The sequence below is a fragment of the Pseudochaenichthys georgianus genome, chromosome 7, assembly GCF_902827115.2.
Source record: "Pseudochaenichthys georgianus chromosome 7, fPseGeo1.2, whole genome shotgun sequence".
NCBI lineage: Eukaryota > Metazoa > Chordata > Actinopteri > Perciformes > Channichthyidae > Pseudochaenichthys > Pseudochaenichthys georgianus.
This window is the reverse complement of record NC_047509.1, coordinates 41,732,783-41,752,559: the sequence shown is the minus strand read 5'-3', so window position 1 is coordinate 41,752,559 and position 19,777 is coordinate 41,732,783. Positions and strand designations below refer to the sequence as shown.

General features: G+C 42.6%; 1 protein-coding gene across 1 annotated transcript; it reads left to right on the top strand.

The window, feature by feature from the left end:
- The first annotated feature begins 1,707 nt into the window (after positions 1–1,707).
- trappc6b (trafficking protein particle complex subunit 6B) lies at positions 1,708–18,187 on the top strand. Its single transcript, XM_034087812.2, has 6 exons — positions 1,708–1,928; positions 1,998–2,065; positions 2,253–2,370; positions 11,699–11,782; positions 12,479–12,572; positions 17,198–18,187. Exons 1-6 carry the CDS (start codon positions 1,821–1,823, stop codon positions 17,227–17,229), a joined length of 504 nt encoding a protein of 167 aa, XP_033943703.1. The 5' UTR covers positions 1,708–1,820; the 3' UTR covers positions 17,230–18,187.
- Positions 18,188–19,777: the final 1,590 nt, after the last annotated feature.

Below are 19,777 nucleotides of genomic sequence, written 5' to 3'. Positions count from 1 at the left end.
CTTTAATGGTAATATACAATGCAATACAATCAATACATTACCATACACAACCATATCGTATCATATGTATAATGTCAGGAGTTGGCCTACTCCTGGCTCCTGCCCACAGGCCGCCACGACCTTCCAGTCCGAGCGACGCGAGAAGAGAGAGGCAGAACAGCAAGCTGGATAGGCTTTCATACCAAATGATACAGGAAGGGGTGGAGTTTAAGGACAACTGGTCGTCTTTTCCAGTCATCTCAAACAAACACCTCTGACCCTCACTGTCTCCAGTTTCTGCAGCCTCTACACATACACACATCCCCCCATCACATTCCAGAGACCACAGTGGGGTCTTGTTCCAGCTCCCCCACAGCAATAAAACCCTTACCAGCCCTTGGTCTACCGCCATTTTGGTCCTCACATTTATGAAAGGATGAAACAGATAACTCAATATAAAACACAAACATAGGTATTGTTTGAACAGTATTCACTTAACTGCTACTATTTGATAATTACCAGAGGAACTCAATGGACCTATTTTAATATCTGGAAATTGCAACAAGACTTTCTGCCTTTTTCAAATGTAACACACTTCTTAAATATCAGATGCTGCAACACTTGTATAGCCCTTATTAAAAACATTCGTTCCTCAAGTTGTAAACATTTGCTAATAACGTTATTCTGAGAGTTATTTCCCTCTGCATTATGAACGCGCATCTAACCCACGGGACCGCGCCGCCCGGCACGTTCATGTTACGAATGCACTTTCACTATCCGAAGTGTTTATTGATGCGCCAGCGGACGTCATGAATGTGCGTCTGCTGCTGTGGGGGAACTATGGAAACTACAGTTTTCTATACAGCGGACTACAACATGGATAAGAACCACGGACTACTGTGAACTCATCTAGAGACTCTGCACCGTGCTCTGACGCTGCTGCTTTGCTTTATGAACGTGGACAACAGAGAAACATATTCTTCATGACCAAAGTTGGAATTGAAATAAAAAAGGAAAGTGAAACTTATGCTCGTCACCCTCTCCCTCCGGTCCACATTAATACCAATGATCTCAATACGTATGATTGTATGAAAATATCTTAAAATCAATACAAATGTATTTATTATAAATGTTAGTCCTTACCATCTATCACTGTGTATATCACCATTCAAACATCTTTTAAAAGTTGAACAAACCCCACACAGCTCAGTAAAGACTGTGAGATGTTGACTTTATTTGATCATTTCAGTAAAAACTAACGTTCATATTTCTCTTTTTGATTATAATACTAATGAACGTTCAGAACAAAGCACTTTGGCAACTTACCACATACGTTTTAAAATGCTTAATAAGCACCGTAACTTTCATGATATCATTTCTCGGTCATAATCGGTTGTTTCCGTGAACGGCCGACTGTTGAGTGACGGCAAATGCTGCGGCTGCAATGCATTGTGGGGCAGCATTTTCTCCTCTCCTTTCGGTTAGGGAGGTCCAGTGGTTCCTAAGCTAAAGGAGGTTATAAAGGAAGTTTGAAACCTCCTTTCCTTTCATTTGGAGAATTGGAACGGCACTTATCATGGCTGCCACTGAGAGACTTCCAGGTCATTTCACTTGGTTAGGAAGGTTCCTAAGCTAAATGGACTATTGGAACGCAACCCAGTTCTTATTTTCCATCCATGGGAAAAACGATAGACGCCTCCGGGCCAGCATGGGGCGGTGTGGAGCTCTGTCTGCCCCCTCTGCCGAGAGAGCAACAAGGAAGCAGCAGAAAGCGCTCTGTTTGTGTTGAATAAAGTCCTGTCTGTTAGCAGTCTGACTGTAGTGATGTCGGGCTCAGTGTAATGAAACAACACTTAAGAGGAGGAACAATGGCAGACGAAGTTCCTTTCCAGTTTCTACATAACGAAGTGATACAGTACATCTACAAGTCAGCTGACAGCGGGGACACGGTAAGAGAGCGACCGAGTGTTGTCTGATCAGAGCTGTCAATCATCTCATCCTCCTCTCTGTCCTCTCAGGAACATGGCGGGGACATCTCTACCCTGGAGAACATGGGCTGTAGAGTGGGCCAGGGGCTGGTGGAGAGGTGTGTGTGTGTGTGTGTTTTACCTTTCTATGTGTATGGAAAAGGTATGAATGACGTTGTTTTTTTTTGACATGGTGAATAACTTCGACAAGGCTGAGAAGTCAGACTCAAACTCTGGATCTTATTCCAGAAGCGTCCGTATGAAAGGCAGAGCTTCTGGATTCTGAACAGCTTTCCTTTTCTCTAGATTAACCAAAGACACGGCACGGTTCAAAGATGAGCTCGACATCATGAAGTTTGTCTGTAAGGACTTCTGGACATGTGTGTTCAAGAAGCAAATTGACAACCTCCGAACCAATCACCAGGTATACCACACTGAATATTCGTATTAATATCTTTACTGCCAGAATATATCTGCAAAAGGACAAAACAAATCATTTATTTTCTTTAGGTCTTTCTGGTCTTATTAGACAAAGTCATCTGTGATTGTGAGTGTTCTACAGCACTGCAATACTACCTGGTACACGTGTTTGTCTCTCGCTTTAAAGTCCAAACTGCTCCACCATCAAAGATTGTAGGTCAACCCTGTGAGAGATTTTAATAACCAGCCCACCATAACAACATTAACATCATCTCTGACCCAACCATGCCCTGTACAGTGAGTATGAATTGATAGAATAGAATCATTTAATGTTATTATACATGTACAATGAGAGAAATAAATGCTTCTCCCTTTCAAAAGGTGCCATCAAAACATAAGACAACAAATACACGCAGCATACATACTTAGGAATAAGGAATAAAGTGCAGTGTAATTATTTCCAGGGGTATAACAAATAAAATCTAAAATGTAATAAATAATAATAGTATGTATGTATTTATAATAATAAGGATAATAATGATATATATGTGTGTATGCGTGTGTATATATATATATATATATATATATACATACACACACACAGTCACATTTATTTCACATGCAGGATGATTAAGAGGTATGATTTCAGGTGTTAAGAGCAATGATGGCTCTTGGGAAAAAACTGTCTTTGAGTCAGTTTGTTTTGGATGATATACACCTGTAGCGCCTGCCGGAGGGCAGCAGGTTGAACAGGTGAACACCGGGGTGTGAACTGTCCTTAACAATGTTTTTGGCTCTTCTGAGGCAGCGGGAGGTGTACATGAGGGCAGCCGATGATCCTCTGTGCTGCTTTTACGACTCTCTGGAGCCTCATCCTGTCGGCCTCAGTGCAGCTGGCGGACCACGCTGTGATGCAGCATGTCAATAGGCTCTTGATGGTAGAGCGGTAGAAGGTCTCCAGCAGCTTATGGAGCATTCCCACTACAAGCCGGGCCTCGCTCGGTATGTCTAGGCCTCGTTAGGACTGGCTCACTTTATGCTGCGTCATTACAGTTTAGGAACTGGGGTAGTATCTATAGTAACGCAGTGAGGCGGAGCCGTCACGTCATCTTCAATGAGCGCCCCAAAAAAACAAACAGCCGTTAGCTGTTAGCACTCAGAGCTCACAGCTCTTCATATCTGTTCAGAAACTAGACAGAAGTTAAACAAGTACAAACCACAGACTGCCTGAGTCATGGCGAATACAGTCGCTGGTTTATTTATGTCTGCAGGCCGTTGTTGTGAGTGTGGACGGTCGGAGCATATATTGCGTTAGCTTAGCCAATCTCCATTCAGAAAACACGTATTTTAAAAGGGTTTTTGCCGGCCGTCTGTCTGCAGACTTGTCAAAGCATTAATTTATGGTTTTTACTAACCGGTATCAGGATGTTGTTACTTCGGCATCATTTTGAAACGTGTATTACAATTAAATCACGGTCAAATATGTTCATCTTGTTGTAGTTGTAGCCCCCTTGCCAGCGATTCTCTCTCTAGTTTAGCATACTCAGCCTGGTTGTTGGCCCGGGAAAGAACCTCGATTTTATGGGGCCAGAAAACTGTGAAATAGTACCTGCTAGGCGGTACTACGCCAAGTAACCAAAAACGGGCCCCGCACGGCTCGGCACGCTTAAAGCGAGCTCCGCGCTGTAGTGGAAACGTGCCATTAGTGGCCAAGTTGCTCTTCCTGAGCACCCTCAGGAAGTGCAGACGCTGCTGGGCCTTCTTGGTGACAGCTGTGGTGTTGTCCTTCCAGGAAAGGTTATTGGTGATGAGGACGCCGAGGAACTTGAAGGTGTGGACCCTCTCCACACACTCGCCGTTAATGTCGAGGGGAGCGAGGTCGGTAGTATTCCTCCTGAAGTCTACGATGATCTCTTTGGTTTCTGTGGGGTTCAGTGCCAGGTTGTTCACTGAACACCACGCTGAGAGCTCCAGTACCTCACTCCTGTAGGCCGACTCGTCTCCTCCTGAGACGAGCCCCACCACATTGGTGTCGTCAGCAAACTTGACGATGATGTTCTCTGGGTGGGCTGGACTGCAGTCGTGGGTGTAGAGCGAGTACAGGAGAGGCTCAGCACACAGCCCTGAGGAGAGCCGGTGCTGAGAGTGCGGGTGGAGGAGTGATGGGGGCCAAGTCTCACACACTGGGGGCAGTTAGTGAGGACATCTTTGATCCAGGAACAGGTGGGTGGGGGAAGGCCTAGGTTTGATAGTTTGCAAACTAGAATGTCCGGGATGATTGTGTTTGAATGCTGAGCTGTAGTCAATAAAGAGCAATCTGACGTAGCTCCCACGATGCTCCGGGTGGCTCAGTGCAGAGTGGAGAGCTATGGCTATGGCGTCTTCAGTGGATCTATTTGCTCTGTAGGCAAACTGGTGGGGGGAAGGCAGGCCTTTCTGTGATGTAACACCAGCCTCTCAAAACACTTCATGATCACAGGTGTGAGTGCAATGGGGCGGGAGTCATTGAGGCTGTCTGTGGTTGCTTTCTTAGGAACAGGGATGATAGTGGCAGTTTTAAGGCGAGACACCCCAGGTGAATAGGGTAATTTTTTAACTTAAAGGTATCAGCTAGAAATGTGTCCAGTTAATTACTTACAATAAGGCAATTGTCTTTTGTATTACAAGTTTTCTGAAATAGCTTATTTAAATATGCAAATGATCCATTATCTCATTAAATATGCACATATTTTAACACATTTCAGGAATCGAAATCTGAACTTTGGATATAGCCAGATTCAAAATTATTGTTTAATTTTGTAGTCATATTAGTATCTAAGGCTTTTACAGAAGGGATATTGGATATCTCTTTTTATCACTCCATAAATCAGAAAATACTGTTAACAGCCCTAAAATATCCATTTTCGCCATGTTTTTAGGTATACAATGTTGTATAATTCAGGCTATGAATGATATATGAACAAACCCTTCTGTAAAAGCCTTCATAATATTGATAGGAATATAATTGGAAGGTTTGGTGTCTCTACGTGCTACTGAACTTGAAATTTCGAACTCAGAGTAGGAGAAACAACTCATTTTGAGAAAACGACCTTTAAAGATTGCAGTGAGGCGCTAGCTAAACCCTCCTGTTCTCTGGATGACAGCTTGCGCCTCGACGCACTCCGTGAAGGTATTTCATGTTCGGGGTCATTTTTTTTTGTATAACCTTGCTTCGTGCAAGTGACAATTGTTGTCGTCTTCTATGTGAACGTTTTTTTCGCCGTTCTTTTGGCATTTTGAGATTTCAATTTCTAGCTGAAAGCTAACCAGGAAGTGTTTTAGCACACCACGTGACGCATCTGAACGAATCACGTTGTCAGAAATTGACACCAGCCAATGAGATTTTGTTTCTTGGTTTAAGACCCCTTTGTGCTTTCACGATTGGTTGCTGATACAAAGGAAATGACCATATTTGGATCCGATGAGATTGTGCAGGAGAGACACAGGCCCTTTCTCATTTCTCGAACTCCCCTCCTCGACTCCCCTCCTCGACTCCTTTCCTCGATACTTAGTCCCGCCCACAGGAGATGCGAGCCGAGGAGGGGAACCGAGGAGAGAGGAGGGGAAGCAGCAGGCGGTTAGAGAAATGAGAACTCCTCTCCTCTGAGCGGTCATTTTAAAGAGACGTCCATTAATGATGACAGGAGGCAGCAGCCCTCTGTCTGATGGACAGATGTGTTCATGATGACTTATATATTTACTTTGATTCATTCACAGTGCGGTATAATGAGACAATAATGGCTACAGATGCGGACACACACACACATATATATATGTATATATTTATATAAATATATACAATTTCAGAATCAAGCAGAGCACTCTCATAATAACGTAACACTATCAGAGACTGGATATATCCCCCCCCCTCTCTCTGGTCGCTGCAATGTGGAAAATAAATTACGGGCCAAAAGTTTTATTTACAAGTATTAAAGTAAGCAGAGGACACCAAACCAACTGAGACCTGTCTGTCCGCTGCATCGACGCACACACTGTACCACACACACCTACAGCACACACACGCATATACAGCTCCTAAAACAGGCTACAGCCGTGGTGTATTTTATTGTGAAGCACTAAATGGTTTTAGAAAAATATCGACTCTTTGTTTGTAGATATCTACTAAACTAAAGCAAAAAGAGTAGGCCTGTTCTACTGAGTGATATATGTTATACACACTGCTCTGCTTTCTGCACGGACCTCACAGCTGTTCTCACTGTAAACATCGCGTCGCGATGAGAGCAGTTAATAAAATAATATCCAGGGGATGCATGCAGAGCTGCCATTGGCTGAGATAAGTCCGGCCGTGCGTCACGATTCTTTGAAACATCTCTGTTGCCGGAAATGCATCCACGAAGCAGCCGTGGAGGACCCATCAGTGTATCCTCGGTTATAGCTCCTCCAGAGAGCCTCCTCGACGCTCGATCCTCGGTCCTCGAAATGCATTTAGAGAAATGAGATGTCCTTCAACATGGCGCGCTGAAATTCATTTCCGGGTCACTACCGGAGGACCGAGGAGTCGAGGAGGGGGATTTGATAAAATGAGAAAGGGCCACAGCTTTCCAGCGATACCTCTGTTGACATGGTGCACACAGCGGTCGCGGTACTTTATGTTACGTTAGAATGCTAACTTTTGGTGAATTTAGGAGAAATCTACAGACGCAAATAGACAAACTATAGTAAAATAAACACTTAAATGTGTATTTTGTACGTTTTCCTTCCAAAAGCCTGAAAGAAAACATGTTATGGAATCAAAATAGCTCAACATTTACCAGTACTTGAAAAACGATGTTTTTGCCTGCCGTGTCTCACCTTAAAGAGCCTGTGACACGGTTTTCCCCCATCATCCAAACCCATCAATTTGAGTACATATTGTCCCCTTGAAAACCGTTACTGAACTGATTTTGGATATTTGTACTTTGATAACCATTAATCCTTCAATGTTGACCATTTTCTGGATCTTCTCGCGGATTCTTCCAGTAGCGCCAAATGATGTGTGACGTCATTGCGGGCACAGCGCTCCAGCTGCACCGTCCAGGATCCCAGCATCTGCATGTAAACCTTTATATATATACAGTCAGATGTAAACGCACGACGGCGCACACAGCAGCAAGCTCAGACAGCGATGACAGGTTAATGTTGAACGTGTCTGAGAGCTCATATGAGGCTGAAGGATCGGTTTATGTTGTATCTGTTAGAAGTTTAGGAATGAGGTGCGTCAATATGGGCGATCATACGGTCATGTAGCCAGTGGTGGACTGGGACTACAAATCATCCCGGGACTCTCGACCGGCCCACTTCGGTACCGCTAGTAAATTGTCAACGGGGGGAGTGGGGGATGTCAGGGGCGGCGGGTGCTGTATATAGTAAATGTAAATATGTAAATATTTGTGTCACTGCATCCTGATAAAATACAAATATAATATATAATGTCTGTGTCTTTGACCTCAGCGCTGCTCACCACCTGTGCCCTGTACTACGAAGCCAGTTCAACAGACCCTGGATATGTTTGAGTAACAAACAAACGAGATCTCGCTAAGCGGTCCTACGACGCTGGTTATCAACTCGGTAAATCAAGCCAGGGTTTCTCTCTCCAGCTGAGAGCGCGTTCACGTCTAAGACACGCGTGGATCTGACTTTAATTACATTTGTCTCGAGTGTTTCGTCAACATAATGTGTTAAATAATACTTCTGCATCCAGTCTGTGACACTGAGTGTTGCACGGCCAGATGAGGCTGGAGAAGCTGACTCAGATAAGGAAATATATGATATATTATGATATTATATTATATGATATTATATGATCGATGATCTGATTGATGATGTAATATGAATGATAAGTGCGACACGTCGGCGTCTTCTCTGCATACGGCAGTTTAAACTGTATTTCCTTTATCCTGTAATATGACTTGAGAGATTTAAACTCCGCACACTGAGTTGATCTCTTTTCTATAGACGCCGGAGGCGGGCAGCGTCAGGTAAAATAAGTTATTTAGCCTTCTCAAACCTGAGCCTCACGCGCCGCCTATGGGGGATGTGCTAGTGATTTATCCGACCGGCCCACTTCGGTACCGGCCCATCGGGATTCGTCCCGATGGCCAGTCCACCACTTCACCCAGCCCACGTAAACTGTCAACGGGGGGAGCCTCGCTGGGGGAAACGGTGGACCTCGTGTCCCGATCGGAGTGGGAATAATAATAATAATAATAATCCGTGCATTTTATCCATTAATTTCCCCAACATTGTGGTAAAAAAACACGTTTAATCCATGTTGGTGTACTACAACTACAAAAAGCATCGGTTTGTTTTCTCATCAGGAAATGCAGACCGGCTCAAACAAACGATTTTTAATCATCATCCTCACGATCATTTAATGTATCATATGTTCGCCGAATTGACATGAAAGCACTAATAAATGTAGTTTCATCCACTTGAGTTTACAACTACAAAAATAATCGATTTGTTTTTATATCACATCCGACGGGAGGAAATTCAGCAGCTCTCACTCCCGATTTTTAATCCTAATGTAATCATCATCTTCACCACGATCATTTATGTTTATGTCGCCGAATTGACATGAAAGCACTGACAAATATGAATATACTGTAGTCAACTTAATTACAACGTTATTAACGTGCCTAAACTCAGTAATTCACCATTTCTACGCATGACAACACACTTTGTCCGTGTTTGGCTCTCTCGCCGTACAGTGAAGCGTTCCCGCATTGACGTCACTTCCGGCTTCCCCCAAAACTTCAAAATGAGTGAAGGAATTTCCCCGCGATGTTCGAAATTATTGATATTTATCGGAACGGTATCGCACCTTCTTTTTTAAACTGACGGTTCGAGATTACTAGTAGCCCAATATTTCATTGCACAACAGTTGTTGGGATGCTGTCACAGGCTCTTTAAGGCAAGGTGGGAAAACAGCGAGTTTCAGGGAGAGATTACACATGCTGGTGAAGACCTGTGAGAGCTGGTTGGCACACGCTCTGAGCACCTTCCCAGGTACTCCATCTGGACCAGCAGCCTTCCTGGGGTTCACTGCTTTGAGCACCCGTCTCACATCATGCTCCTCCACAGTAAGTGGGGGGGTGCTGGAGGCGGTTGGGGGCTTGGATGGAGTTGCTGATTGCTGCTGTGGTGTCTCGAAGCGAGCAAAGAAGCAGTTCAGTTCCTCTGCTAGCGACACGCTTGAGTCCCTGGTTGCCGTGTCACACCCCCTGTAGTTGGTAATGTTCTTAATGCCCTGCCACACCTGCCTGGGGTTGTTGCTTGTTAGTCTGTCTTGGCTTTTGTGATTCCTCTCCTCAGGTCGGCTCGAGCAGCTCTGTAGAGAGCTCTGTCCCCTGACCTGACGGCTGAGTCACGGGCCTTGAGCAGCATGCGGACCCGGCCGGTCATCCAGGGTTTCTGGTTTGGGAAAACCCTGATGCTTTTTACCACAGTGACGTTGTCGATACAGTATGTACAGTACCGTCTCTGTGTAGGCTGCCAGGTCCTGCTGCTGGTGTTCAAATACATCCCACTGGGTGTGTTCAAAGCAGTCCTGAAGCTGAGCAAGTGCATCCTCAGGCCAGGTTGTAGCAGACTTTCTTGTTGGACTTGTTCTCCGTCTAAGGGGGGTGTATGCAGGGGTCAGTAGCAGGGAGATATGATCTGACAGGCCTAGTTATGGCTCTCTATGCATGCTTGATGTTGGAGTACACATGATCAAGAGTGTTTTCCCCTCTGGTCGGACACTTGACATGCTGGTAGAATTTAGGCAGGACAGATTTTAGGCTTATTGATATCTCCTGCAACAATGTGAACGCCATCGGCGTGAGCCTGCTGGTGGTGGTTGATGGAGTTTAGCAGGAGGGAGACGTTAGCTTGTGGTGGTATATACACAGCCGTGACAATCACGACGGTTAGCTCTCTAGGTAGAAAGAAAGGGCGGCATTTACCCGACATGAACTCCATCACATCTGAGTCCCACATTTGAATAAGGTCAGACTAGTCATTACATTAGACTAGGCACTAGGGGTGTAACGGTTCACAAACATTTCGGTTCGGTACGTACCTCGGTTTTTAGGTCACGGTTCGGTTCGGTACAGCAGAAAGAATTATCACAAAACATAACATATTTTTTTTTAATTATTATTAAACTGTGAATAATGTATTCACTCAAATAAATACAAAATATAATAAAATAAACATTAAGGTGCAGTATTTCGATGAACTGAAATAATCTGTATTTGAACTGTACTGTACTAGTACCTAAGCAGCCAGCTTGACATTATGACTTGCTTGTCATTGTATTTTCATGTTTTTTTAAAGAAAAATTAACTTGTCCACATTGCTTGCCGAAAGGGCAGATCTGCTGGCACTAACAATGTCTCCTGCTGTGGAGAACACCCTCTCGCCAGGGACAGAGGTAGTAGCAGATACAGCCAGGTAGCGCTTTGCTAACATGGCAACATAAGGATATTTGGCGTTTATAATAGCTTTGGCTCGGTCTGAACTTTTTGCGAGTGGTGGAGGCTTACATGCTAGCGGGAGTTGGGTTTGCACTTCAGGTACCGGTGATATTCACGTTCGGGTGATGCCTTTTCAAATGAGTGTGCAAGTTTGATGTATTGCCAGCCGCGTAACCAATGTTAGTTGAACAATGCCGACAAACAGCTTTGGTTCGGTCCACCTGTCTTTGTCCGTCATGCTTGTACGTAACTGCGAAACCAAAATGTTCCCAAACCGGAGACTTCAATGATGCTGGAGGATTTTCGAGCTCAACTTTATCTGCGTTCGCCATTTCGACAGTTCCTCAAATTACTGACTACATTTGAACGCATCCTTCTGACCAGCTCTGATAGTATGCCTCTCGTCCAATGAAATGACTTGCTCGCTCTATGCGTTGAACACAATGGGAGCAAATTACTCTGAATGCTGCGACGCAGCACCTGAGATTACTTCCAATAAGTTGTTCACGTTCTCAATTTGTTACGTTTAACGTTATATTAGTTCGGTACACTTCGGTACACACGTGTACCGAACCGAAGGGCCCATACCGAATAATTTTGGTACGGGTACGTGTACCGTTACACCCCTACTAGGCACCAGTCATCCTAAAATCAATCTAATGTACGTCAGAGGGTCTTGAACATGTTCTCTTCAGTGATCGTGATGTTTGCTTACATGTCTGTATCTGTGTATCTTGTCTTAGTATGTGTTGATGTTGTCAATGGAGCTTCTGTGACCATTAAAGTATTATGGGATCAGTGTGGCAGTGCTGATTCTGCGCTCGTGTGTTTCAGGGCATCTATGTTCTCCAGGACAACAAGTTCCGATTGCTGAGTCAGCTGTCGGCAGGGAAACAGTATCTGGAACACGCCCCCAAGGTGCGTCCGGCGGCTGCACGTGCAGGGTTCAGAGCTGGTGTTGGTGGGCTGGGTCATCTGTTCAGCTTGGTTACTTCCTGCTCGTTGCAACTGCTGAGCCGCAGTGACATGCGTTCTGTCACCTTCGTCTCCCCAATCTAAATATAGTAGTACTGAACATCTGCCGCCAAATTAAAGTTTATCTTTTAGAAGATTTTTGGTTTATTAATTATATATTTGTTCCTGTAATGTTGTGTATAGAGTCCTGAAAATTAATATTTAAATAGCGTATTTCTAATCTGACCTCAAAGCGCTTAACAAGACAGAATTCAGCTCTTCACACAGACTTCCGAACACTGACATGTTAGCGTTCAGCAGTGATACACATTCACATGGACCCCGTGGTGGATGACTGCTTTAGCTCCCTGTACGGTTTAGTTTAATGTAAAGAACTATCATTGTAAATGAGTTGTGTGAGGAGGGTTTGGATTGGATGTCTGTTCGACACCTCGAGTAAATCAAGTTCAGTTTTACCTCCAATCTCTTTTACACTTCATCTGATTCATTGATATGTTAGCTGCTGCGTGTCCAATGCTACTCTCTGACGTACTGTGACATATCAATACCCAGCGCTAACACATTATCAGGCCTTCTACAGCTGATGGCAGCCGATGAGAATGTGTGTGAGTGACTCAGACGACTGGTGTCTTTCTGCAGTATCTGGCCTTCAGCTGTGGACTGGTGAGAGGAGCACTGTCCAACCTTGGAGTGAAGAGCATCGTGACTGCTGAGGTGTCCGTCATGCCTGCATGTAAGACACACATCACTCCTCTATCATCCAATCAGAGACTAGATACATTTTATTCCTTTCAATATCTGTCCTGAGACAAACGATTAGATGATGTGAGAGGTTCAGGAACATGATAGAGAATGTATTAATGACATCACATGTGTTTCTGTATTTTGTACAGAGCCCGGTGTGGTTTAGTTCTTTTGATTTAAGAAAGCGTGCTCTTAAATGAGTCATTTGTGCCCTGGATTGACTAGTTTGTGCTTTAATTGAATATATTTCTTTGGTGTGCGACTTTAACGATCCCTCACTCTCTTTTTTTCACAAACAAAGCCTCCTCTTAATAAAAAATAAACATTAGTTGCACATGTAACTTCTGCCTCCACACAGGACGGCTTCTTTCCTACTTTCCAGCTTCTAGACAAAGCCACATTGTACAGGGTTGTATTCGGCACACAGAGAATACAGCCACGTATTTATTGATTTTATTAATTAAATCATTAAATTACCTGTCATTTATTTTGATCTCTGCCTTCTTCAGTTTGTTCTGATAGATCATTAAATCTTATCGATTATGTTTAAAGGGCCCTAAAATGCTTTTTGGAGTTTCCCTTCTCTCTGGTGTGTTCTAAAGGTTTTTGTGCATAATGATATACACCTGAACATCAACAGGAGAGGACTCTTTAAAGTAGAGACACTACATACTGATATACACCTGAACATCAGCAGGAGAGGACTCTTTAAAGTAGAGACACTACATACTGATATACACCTGAACATCAGCAGGAGAGGACTCTTTAAAGTAGAGACACTACATACTGATATACACCTGAACATCAGCAGGAGAGGACTCTTTAAAGTAGAGACACTACATACTGCTATACACCTGAACATCAGCAGGAGAGGACTCTTTAAAGTAGAGACACTACATACTGATATACATCTGAACATCAGCAGGAGAGGACTCTTTAAAGTAGAGACACTACATACTGATATACACCTGAACATCAGCAGGAGAGGACTCTTTAAAGTAAAGACACTACATACTGATATACACCTGGACATCAGCAGGAGAGGACTCTTTAAAGTAGAGACACTACATACTGATTTACACCTGGACATGAGCAGGAGAGGACTCTTTAAAGTAGAGACACTACATACTGATATACACCTGAACATCAGCAGGAGAGGACTCTTTAAAGTAGAGACACTACATACTGATATACACCTGAACATGAGCAGGAGAGGACTCTTTAAAGTAGAGACACTACATACTGATATACACCTGAACATGAGCATAGTAGGGGCTCTTTAAAGCCCCTTTTCCACCAAACCGGTGGAAAAGCCTGATTTAAGCTCTGGTTCTTCTCAGAGCTTAATGTCTGATTCTCTAAGCACCGAGAAACCGGTTCTTAGATGGCCCCACTCGGCTGCCCGGCAAGAACCAATACTCCACGTTTACGTCGGAGGCGGGATTAACCTGAGCAATAACAGTTAATGGCAAGTACGGCAAATACAAGTTGTAACAAGCAGTAGCGGTGAGCAAAGTGACCGCGACAAAACACTTTATAAAGTCAGGCAACACTAACCAGGCTTCGTGTGATTCTGTTTATTTGTATCTTACTTTGACCATCCGTTCGCTGTTATTGATCATTGTGGAGAGCAGGCAGATGTTTTCCTGTTGTTTTGTATTATGCTCTATCGGATGGAATCGATACATGGGCTACACAGGTTGTCATGTCCGACTATCACAAGTAGAATCATAATGATAAATACGCCGGTAAAATGTGCCTGTATAAAACGGCTTATGCGACAATAGGATGGCAACAAGTAGTCAGATTAGCTTCGGTTGCTATGCTAACATCACCCATTTTATACCAGAGAAACTTTCATAACGGTGTTGTGATGCCAAACAGCGTCAATTAATACTGAAACACATTCACTTATGTTGATGGGGGATATTTATCAGCTGCTAGTGTGACAGTCAGACAGTGAATACTTCCCAGCGGCCGCTCCCGTGAGCTAACGGTAGACTAAACTCTGCCGTGAGTTAACAGGAGACAAAACTCCGGTGGACGAGCAGCACTGCAGCTGTCGGTAAATGCCGCTGAACCACATTAATAAACAATGAACCATGGCATTCTGGAAAAAAGTACAACGGTTGAGAAGTAGTTATTTAATTTAATCTGGTTTCTTAAGATTAAAATAAACATGATCATCGACCTGACGCAGTCCTTCATTGTTGCGAGAAACGTAAACCGACGTAAACGGTGACGTCATGACGCAGCAGCGGCAGCACCAGTCGGGCTCTGAGCAAGCCCCCAGGAAGTGTGCCGGTGTAGGTACCAGATGTGTTCGGGGTACCAGATGTGTTCGGGTGTATTTCCGTCGCATCCGTCATCCGTCATATTTTACGGCAACTCAAGAGGGCCATGATGGTCAAATTCCGAACATTTAAACATAGCCGACACTTCATTCTTTACTTTGTCCGTTATTATATGTAGAAGATATTAATTTTTTCTCCGTCATGTTGTTTCCATAGCAACAACTTCAAACGGGCATAGCCTACACTTCATTCTTTACTTTGTCCGTTATTATATGTAGAAGATATTAATTTTTTCTCCGTCATGTTGTTTCCATAGCAACAACTTCAAACGGGCATAGCCTACACTTCATTCTTTACTTTGTTCGTTATTATATGTAGAAGATATTAATTTTTTCTCCGTCATGTTGTTTCCATAGCAACAACTTCAAACGACAACAACTAACCGCTAGCCGCAAAGCTAGCATCACAGCCACTGCTCCGTTTTCAGAGACTTTGCACACGTTTTTCACAAACATTTTCACACGCTAGGAGTACTTCCATTCGTTTCGTCTTGATCTGTAGCTGTGATTTGATGTGTCGTGTGTCCCCCAACTCCTCTCCAAAGTTCAGATATTTAATAAAATACTAAAAGGTAAATAAAACATGAAACATAATGACAAAATAACAACCTGAAAGATATGTATTCAATCTACACATTTCGTAATTATCTAATCTAGTGGCCTTATAAAAGTGTTGGCTAAAGTAACGCAGAATATATATATTTTTTAATTGTAAATAATTAGAAACATTATTTATGTGCACAAGTACATGGGACCCCACCATAGCACCCCACACATAACAAGCTGTCCCGAGTTCCTCCGGCTGCAGTTCCGCAGACGGCCGGTGTGTGGCAGCAGAGCGCTGGGAGCAGAGGGAGGTGAGTATATGACGGATGACGGCTGCGACGGAAATACACCCGAACACATCTGGTACCCCGAACACATCTGGTACCGACACCGGACTCTGAGGAAAATATTCGTTGTGTCCAAACGGCGGTACTACAATTTCCGTATCAGTCCGTGACGTCACTGGGCCCAGAAATACTTTTTCCATTGACATTGGGAAAGAGACGTTTGTAAATCAGCGGATACTTTTTTTAAAACTAAAACTACCCAATATGAACACTTGCATAGCCCTCATTAGATTCATACGGTCCTTAAAGTTGTAAAATGCAAACGTAAAAGCCGAATCTAGTTTTATGTTCTCTCTCCATTCATTCTAGTGAGCCAAGAGTGGGAGCTCGGGGGCGGGGCTTAAGGGGCGCATGCTCTATGATCGCACATACGGGTACTTCTGCTCTGACAGCCAGGCATGACGGGTAATCTGTGACGTATTGCTCTCGAAAATATCAGGCCATTTTGTCATGCGCCTATGAGCAGCTCTCATCGGAAAGAACGAGACCCCGCCTCCGACACTGTATCCAGTTCTTATTATACATCCATGGCTCTGAGCGGTGGAAACACAAGTGATGCTACAGAGAAGAACCAGTTAAGCTCCAGAAAAGCACAAGAAAGGATCTTGAACCGGTTTGTTGGAAAAGGGGTATAAGTCAGAGATTTCCAGTTACCCTGTCTAGCCTAATAATTTGCCTTCCGCTGCGTCCTCTTGATTCTACCTGTAGGGCCGGAACTGGCGATGTTTTTAAAGCATACTCTCACTGCCTGTGCCTCACATCTACTTTTTTCTCAGAGAGCTCGGTTCAGATCCAAATGCTTTGCTGCCTAAATCCAACACAGACCTGATAAAGACCTCATTCTTTCTTTCAGCGCTGAGCAACTCACTCCCACTCACTATCACATGTATTACTTAAGCTCTTTGGAGCTTATTTCCTGACATGGTCCACCCATATCTGTCAATCAAAAAATAACTTTATTTGTTACTGCCAGCTTTTAACCACTGTAATAGTAACACTTAGCAGACATGTGTCACGTGAGCTTGTATCTGCTGATAGACATTAGCATGACACAGACAGCAGCATCCTGCATGGACCTGACATCCTACACTTCAGTACCACAGTCCTGCTCTGCCGTGGTGTCACGCTATAACTGAGTCAAAGGTCTGATCGTGTGTCAGAGAGCTGGGCTTTACTCTGAGGTTGCTCAAGCTGCAGTTTGGGCCTCTACTGGGAAAGGCAATACCTCAATATTCCATTCAACCCTCTTTTTAAGATAATGTGGAAATGTTAGAGACACACTAAAGCAGAATAAATTGTTTTATTTTTCTATCTGAATATATTAACAAAGTATGGACTAACATGTCTCTGTTTTTAATGTCTCTGCAGGTAAATTCCAAATCATGATCCAGAAAATGTAGCTACCAGCTGATGCCACTCTCCCTCCTCTGCCTTCATACATACATACATACCCACCGTCATCATCAATTATGTTCTCCTCTGCTTTAGCTAACAGTTACAATTACAACGTTTTTGTCTAGACGTTCAGTCTTAGAAGAGATGTTTGTTGATGATGATGATTATTTGTGTTTTTCTAGCAGTGTTATGTTATCGAGATGACGGAAGTGGAATTGCTTTGCGCCCTCTTCATTTGATGCAAAGTAAACCGTTAAATATTTTTAAAATGATCAAAAGGTCTGTCGGACATTATCATAAAAAGATACACATGCATATCGTCCCATGCCTTTAGTTAGCTCTAATTATAAACTTATTTTAAGCCATTCATAGAAAGAAACAACAAAAACCCAACGATATATAGACAAAGATGATGTAACATTTGAAAATGGGGCCAAACTGAGCAGACAACACAAATGTATGTCTTTACAGTTAAATGTTAAACAAAACAAGTGTCCTGATGAAGGCTCAGAGACAGACAGCGTTTGGAGATCTCTATCCATGACATGATTTCATAAACAGACGAGTAAAAGGATGAATAAAGACGTTGAGATTACAGTGTTCCTCAGAGGAAAGACACTTGTACGAAGTTTTTATTTGTATTAAAGTTGTTTGATTTAAGGTGGAATCGGTTGCAATACATTCTACAGTGATATGTTTCACTGTTTATATTCCAGCTTACACTTTGGATCAAAAAACAGAATCATGGTAAATAATTAGAAATGTTTTCCTGACTGAACATTCACATGAATGATCTCTGAAGTTAAAACTTGAAAAAAAATGGGACCATCCCAGCAGCACCTGAATGCACCATTGTTCTTCCGTCATGATCGGTCATTATGAAGTGGTGCACCCTGTCCAGCTCCACCCCCGTCACAGTGTCTGTTTACAGCGTTCACAATAAATGACCCGTGAATACAGTCATCTGTGTGTTGTTCTCTCACAGTGATTGACAGGGTTGGGAGGGTTACTTAACATTTGAATCCATTACAATGAATAGTTAACTGTAAAACAAAAGTGAAATCTGTAGCGTAACCTGAGTATCACAATATAAGTAATGTCACCGAGTACTTTCTGTTACTTGGCATCACCCCCTCCCCCCCTCTGATGATTCGCCTGCATGTCTTGTGTTAAACCCGTTGTAATTGTATTCAACCCAACTGCTCCTTAGATGAACATCACTTGTATAACTCGCCCTGCAACTTGACATTTCAATTTATTGTGAGTGGAACATAATGAAGACACCTCTAGACACTGCTATCAAGATCTTTTGTTAAGAACATTGATGGTTCCGGGGGAAGGACACCAGACTTATGGAAATGTATTTGAAAAAGTTTTTTGTGTGTTCGGCTGCATTACATATTACAGATCTGCCGTAGTTCTTTATTTAGAGAGCCCTGGTGAGAAGACCTTTGGAAAAACTGGAAGAAATGCCGCCGAAACTGAATACTTGACGTGGATCATAAATATATCAACAATTAAACAACATCTTCAATTTCTCTTCACACAATACGTCTCCTTGCAGTATCAACACTAATTCGGCTGACTTTTACATTTGATCTAATTCATAGATAGGTTATATTTACACCATAACGGTGCACAGCTGATAGAAAAGGACTCTAGTTTTCAAAGATATCACTGATTTTCTTTGAATGTAAGAATGTAAATACTGAGTCTGAAATAGTATAGCAATATGCTGTGATGTGAAAGCATGCATAAAACTATACATCTTCAGATGTTGTACATACACACTAATAATACAAAGTTATTATGGCTGTGTGCACCTTGTGTGCACCGCCTAGTGGTTAAAGCACGTTATTGAATTATTGTTTTTATGTGTTATATTTGATTACAAAAATATTAAGAGTACATACTTTCATAGGGGGAAAGTATAAATATAGAAATATAGAATATAAAAAATCAATAAGATACTATAAGTGATCTCTACAATAAAACAGTTTAGTGCAGGATGTACACAGATATTAATAGGAGGAGGTGCAAAACAGAAAAACGGATTAACCTTTATTTAAACATTAAATATTAAGCCTGACAAAGTAATTAACGTCTAATATATTGCTTTCCTGCAATGTTAACTATGTTGAAGCACTTATTTTAACTGATATTATACACATTAATTATACTCTTATGTATGTAGATAGAATAAGAAATGTGCAGAATATGACAGTTTAATGGTGGAGGTACACACATATTGATAGATGTCTTGTAATGCACTGTTGAGGGACCTGTGACCCAAGTTTTTCATTCATTGCATAACTACACCGTAGTTGTGTATGATATGTCAATAAACCTTTGAAAATCTTGAAAGGGATGTGCAAAATAGCCATAATATACAGTCTTTAATGAACTATTAGTAGAGAATAACGAGTAATGAATATACTTTATTACTTGTTTCCATTCATGTCAATTGCAGATACATGTTTAGTCTTCTCAAGCACCAACTATCAAATATCTCTCCTGATTGTTGGCACTTGACAATCACCTTACCTGAATTTT